Raw genomic sequence first — 6,000 nt, 5'->3', positions numbered from 1 at the left:
TCATTCTGCACTCTTGTATATCCTACTCTAATCATCATGTCTTATATGATACAACGCAATAACAACGAAAGTGAGGCAAACTGTTGTTTATGGAACGGAAGGTCAGGTTTGTGCTGCTTTCGCTCAGTGCTGCTAGGTGGCAATATGTTACCTAGAAAACCATGAGCTTCCAACCACCATCCCTCTCCTCTGCTTCGGACCTAGCTGGGACGTGTCTGGGCATTGCTCCCCTCCAAAAGGGACAAGGCCTTGGAGCAGGACCTGGTGAGAGCTGCTTCACTCACACGGATTTCTAACTCGGTACTGATGTTTTCCAGAAACAAATGCAGGACGGAATCCTACTGGAAAAATCTCTCCTCTGTGAACCCATGAGGAAAAATAAGAGGCAAGCCCGCCTGTTGCAATATTTCTGTTTATAGTGGGAGCGTTGTAATAAGGGAATGAATCCTTCTGTTGTAGAAAGATATTGCCACCTGGGACCAGAATATTTCATATTCTCAGAGGATTCTCTTAACAATACAAAATTTAAAAGATCTGTTCAGAGTGCAAAGATTTTGTTTTTCCAAATGTATGATTAATTGAAATCCTCTACATGTTCAATCATAATATTTAATCAACTAGACCAACTTCAGGACATTTGTATTGACAGCTGGGTTGAAAAACAGCTTTAATAAGGTGGAGAAGATGTATTTCCAGATACATCTTTCAGCCATGCTACAAATACTTAAAACTGAGTCATCTTATGTATGTGTATTAACAAGGACCTAGTAATAAAGACTGGTTTATATTTGCATATTGCTTTGAATACACAAAGTGATCTGCCTTGAAACAAGCATTTATTGCCCTTGATCTGGCTCCTGGTGTGGCAGCATATGTTCTTCCAAGGAGGGAAACCAACGGCCAGGGGAAGGGCAGAGAAGGCAGGGCTGTGTGTGACGGTGCCATTTTACGCCAGCTGTAAGTTTACACAAAATTACAGTTTAAGGATTACTCCCTTTCGATGCCGGGCTAGTTTGCAGCTGGCTCGGCACTTTGGCCCAGCTGCCAGAGCGTGGGTGCAGGTGAGCGGCACCCGAAGCTGGGGAGGCAGTGGCCAGGAGCACGCCTGCTGGAACGGGCTCACACTTGTGCTGACAGATAAAACAGATATATGCAAACATGGGGAGCCCGAGTATCTCCTTGTGGTGGCATGGGTAAGGCATTAATGCCTCTCCTCCCAACAGTGCAACACCGGGGAGAGCAAATGGGCCAGTGAGCAGCTGCTTTGCTCCAGGCAGAATCCTCCTGTCAGAGGTGCGTATCCAAACTCGAGCGACCTGAGGTGAGACGTTGTTCTGGGATGGCGGAGAAATTAGCGTCTTCAATTACACTGGCTTGGACAGAATACTGGGCTGATGCAGGGTATCAGTGCAGGAAACAAAAATAATAATGAGCTGCTCATGTGGTATTTAGCAACCTTGGAGCTAACAAGTGTCTTCTGCGGCAAAGCTGCTTAAATTTAGACTGCGTTTTCGGCGCCTGGGGTCACCCGTAAGTGGCTGTGGCACGGAGCAAAGGACGCCGGTTCCCCGCCGCGGCTCAGGCCGCCTGCCTGCCGGCCCCGAGCCTGCCTCGGGCTCGCGGGGGCTCCATGTTCTCTTTGTTCACCTTCGCTTCGCCCCGCGGCTGCCCCCGCACCCGCTGCTCCCCGCGGCAGGGCGGCTGCAGGCCCGGCCCAGAGGCCTCGGCCCGGCGCCGAGCCGGGCCCTGCCATCCCGGCCCGGCGCGGCGCGGCGGCGGTTCCCGGCGGGGCCGCTTTCCCCGCAGCACCGCCCACCAGCCGCTGCCTGACCGGCGACGGGAAGGGGAGCGGCGGGGCCAGGTCAGTGCCCGGCCGCGGGCCTCCGCTTCCCCCCGGCCCCCCCTTCCCTCCGCAGTAGGAGCGGGGGCTGCCGAGGCGGCTCGGGGCTTCTGCGGGGCCCTGGGGCTTGCGGTGGCGAAGGGGAGGAGCAGCGTCTGGCCGCGGCTTCGGCCCGAGGAGCGGGCCGGGGCCCGGCGGCGGCAGCCGCGGCGGGGGCAGGCGGGAGGCGCGGTGTGGCCAGGTCCCCGCGGGGCCGCTGCGTGCCTGGGGCAAAGGCGAGGCGGCCTCGCCGGTGTTGGGGTGGCCGGTGGTGTTTCTGCCTGCAAATGTTAGGCAGTGCGAGCTGCCGTCGCTTGCTCGGCCTCAGCCCAGAGACCTCGGGTTTTATTTTGGGAACAGCGGATTACCGCCCCCTTCGGCCCTGCTCGGCACGGAGCCGGTTGATTTAAAATGAATCTTTTTTTTTAAAGATAGGCTGTGCCAGAAATGCTTGCCTAGGTCAGACCAAGCGCTACAGTGCACTTGGTGGGATTTTGGCATTGCACAAGGTCAGCAGCAAGAAACCTGTTGGGGAAGGAGTTCCCCCCCCTCCCCCTCGAGTCTTCGCAGGGTGATGCCATGCAGGATGCCTTCGCTTCCCGAAATTTAGCGTGCAGAGCCAAGGAGCCAGGTGACACGCTGTCCTGGTGTGCTTCTGCTAAATTCCCAGTGCCGTTGCAGGGGAGCGGGAGATACACCCCTGAGAATCGTGCTGCGTGGCTGGTTCTGACGTCAGGATGCAGTTTTGCTGTTGCTGTCAGCAAGAGCACTTACTGGTGGTAGTGGCAAGGGCAGCAATAGTAAAGAACTGCGTACTAAGTGGAATTCAGAGCACTGCTTGACTACAAAACTTTTCACAGTTTTCAAGGCACATTAATCCTTGAGAAAGCATCGGTATTTGTGGTTACAGCTAGAATGAATTCATCTTTATGTTTTTTATGGTTTAGGATTTGGTGACTAAAAAGCAAACGGTGAGTTGGTTGTGGTTGTTTCTGTTCCTGTGAAGTAGCGCATCTGTTTGTTTCAAAGGTGTCTAAAATACACCTAGTAGGCAGTGAGCTTTATGGGAACTTAAAAGTGTTTTCTGTCGCTGTTATAGAGGGTCTTTTGCTGACAGAGGCAAAGAGAACCTCTTCAGATCAAAGCATTAAAAAATAAAGGCCTGCGTGCTTTTTGCAGAAGATAACGGATTCTTGCTTTCACCCTCTGCTGTGAAACTCAAGATCTTGTACTCACCATGTGACCAAAATCAAATGTTTTTAGGTAGTGTCATGTGTATTTATAGAAAGACTTCTTTTGTCAGCTGTTTTGCATCCTTGTGCTATTATTTTTCATGGGACTTGGGTACGTTTCTGTGCGATTTGTTTACTAGGTCTTCAAAATAATTAAAATGTGATTAAAAGGGAGTATAATTGGTTAGGAACAGAGAGACAATTCACGTCTAAACCTTAGCCTGTGGGGACCATTAAAAAACACAAAACTAAACAAAGAACAAACAATTTGGAAAGCACATAGCTTGCTATCCCAAGAATCGAGCTGCTCGGAAACAATGAAAAAACAAGGAACAAAAGGGAGAGGGAGAAGCAGAAAAGAGGTGACTGCCCTCAGCTTGCCTCAGCTGGTAATTATTAGAGTGGGAAGAACCTGTCAGGTAAGGTGTTTAAGTTAACCTAACCCACGCAGCACTGAAGGAAAGGAGAGAGATGCATAAGTAGATGAGGTAGATGGAGGGCTCTGTAACCTTCAGGTGAGGGGTGCTGACAAGCAGCTGTCAACAGTGGCCTGTTCAGCCAGTGCTGGGGAGGAACGCTGCAGGTGAGACCTCCCTCCTACACCTTTCTTCTGTCTGAAGGCAGGGTCCAGTGACTCCTCTTCACTATGAGACCCATGCTCGTCTTGATTTGCATCCAGGCTGGCCCCCTTTGATCTTGCTGTTTCTGAATTCTTTCTCTCTGTCCAACACTGGGATTTATTTTTTCCCTTCCACACCACCCCCCCAGTCACCCACCAGCCTACTGTCCCAGGTTTCAGTCAGTTGGTGTTAATGATTTTCACTTGTTTTCAACCCTACTTTTTTTTAATACAGATGGACTATTTTCATGCTTTGGTTACATTTCTCCTTCACTCTCTGTTCTTTCATCTGCTTTCACATTATAGGGTCAGTTGTGCCAGTCCTCAGCATTGCGTCACCAATTGCTTTTCATTCATTAGTCAGTCACTGCCGGAACCTGGTGAAGCATCCGACAGTCACGCACGCTGCTCTCTAGTACAGATGAATGCCTTCGACAGTGACTGGTAAGACACGCACCCAGAGGGTTGAACTGTGAATCATGTCATCATCATCTTCAGTTCACGTCTTCTATCCCTTTCTCCATGCCCTGTCTTCGCATTTCTGTGCTTGTCACTGAAATTGCAGCTGCTGGAGGACTTCATCAAGTCAAGTTCTCCTGCTTCTTGATGCCTTTGGCAGTGTCACAAAAGTGCCTTTCTAATTGTTTTTTTGTTATGTCGTTTGAATATTTTTCCCTCCCTGAGATTTTTTTTGTGGATTTTGTATGTTGGATCCCTTTATTTCTGCTACACTTTATTTCAGGATACCTTCACCCAAAACCAGAAATTCAGCTGATGTGTTTTTGCAGGTGACTTGCAAGTCTGTATCTGCACATCACACCTGTCACCTCCTGCCCCACATGAAAGGGCACGCTTATTTCCCTGATGTATTGAAAACACATCCCTGCATCTTCTCTCCCCATTTTCTTTTCTCCTGACTTGTGTCAATAATTCAGGCACTATCTTTGAGTCAGAATTTTCCCTGCTTATGTCTTTTAACTTGCTGATTATTTCTGTGTAGCTGCTCTGTAGTGCAGCGTTTCACACAGCTCAAACAGCCTCATTTGGGCTCCCAATGTCCAGTTCTCTGGTTTGTCTTAGTTCTACCTGTCCAGCAAGTTGCTACCTACATCCCTTACCCAGTGCTCTGGCGGGCTATCTTTATGCTTGCTGGCAATTGCAAGTGGCAACATTGATGGAGGTTGCTGTTTGATACAGCGTATTTTAAGAGAAAAACTGGGGTTGCAACAGTGTAGTGGTGGGTGGCAAGGGCAAATACGCTTGTTCAAGAGCTGGGGTTTACTAGTTTCCCAAAGAATCTGCTCAGTTAGGGAATATTGGTGCTGGTGTTATCCCTATTACTGTTGTTTTTTATTAACATTGTGAGAGCTGAATTTTAACTAGGCAGTTACCAGAGGCTTTGAGAAGGCTTGTGATAAATATGCGTACACAAAAATACATATATTGTGCGTGAGTGTCTGCATGTAGATGCATATATTGCTCTTGCATAATGTGTGTCATTCCTTTGATACCAAAGTGTGAACATTCGATACGTGTTCATATTAACCCGCAGTCTGCTAGCCCACAGGCAAGGGTGTTATAAAATCACTTGAGTGTCAAATGGGATTTAAACTGTTGGTTTATGTAAGAGGTACAATAACTGTGGAATGAACAACTATTGATGTCCATACTATCAGCTTATCTCTTAGTTGTCACCAGTGATACGTAAAACTCTAGCACTTCTTAAAACATTTGAAAGCTGCTAATTGCCCACAGTGTGTGTTATTCCTATACTGTCAGATTTTTTTCACTATAAAAACTGTCCATAAACTGTGTGTGCTACAGATGTTAATGGGTATAGCATGTCTGACTTCTTAAAATTAGACTAAGACTTAATTTCTATAAGTGTATCTAAATAGATGTGATTATGTTAAATTGAAAATCTGAACATTTTAGTGTAATAAATAGCTCTTGGCTTGCCCTACAACATTGTGCGGGTTATTGCAACATCTCTCTTACACTGCTTTCATTTACAGTACAAAAAAATCAGTCTCAGTCATGCCGTGGATTGCGATTGCTCCATACTGATTGAAATTTTGGATGTTGTTTGTCAGAGATCAGCAGAAATCCCTTTAGTTTGAGAGAGCTGTAGCTTAAATATCATGCTTTTCCTGAGTGGTTAGCTTTCTCAGACTGAGCTGTTAAAATAATCATGTTTTTATTAAAAAAAAGTACTGGGTACTGACCAGTACTGTAAGAGATGGTTTTAAAGAAAATAATTCAATGATAAT

General features: G+C 47.5%; 1 protein-coding gene across 8 annotated transcripts in view; it reads left to right on the top strand.

The window, feature by feature from the left end:
- Positions 1-244: 244 nt before the first annotated feature.
- The window catches only part of ECHDC1 (ethylmalonyl-CoA decarboxylase 1), a 43,739-nt gene continuing 37,983 nt past the window's right edge, over positions 245-6,000 (top strand). For 4 of the 8 annotated variants that reach the window (XR_012041473.1, XR_012041472.1, XM_072855815.1 and 1 more), the window contains exons 1-2: positions 1,764-1,861; positions 4,037-4,174. Coding sequence is in view for 3 of the 8 variants with exons in the window: in XM_072855815.1 (XP_072711916.1) it covers positions 4,156-4,174 (19 nt within the window). In the remaining 5 variants the exon portion in view is untranslated. Of the gene's footprint in view, positions 386-1,223; positions 1,294-1,724; positions 1,862-3,358; positions 4,175-6,000 lie in introns of those variants that run through there. The other 4 variants (XM_072855813.1, XM_072855812.1, XM_072855816.1 and 1 more) reach the window with 4 other exon arrangements.

Source organism: Ciconia boyciana, chromosome 3 (assembly GCF_034638445.1).
Source record: "Ciconia boyciana chromosome 3, ASM3463844v1, whole genome shotgun sequence".
Taxonomy (NCBI): Eukaryota; Metazoa; Chordata; class Aves; order Ciconiiformes; family Ciconiidae; genus Ciconia; species Ciconia boyciana.
Note: the sequence above shows the minus strand (reverse complement) of the source record. Positions and strands in the feature narration are given on the sequence as shown.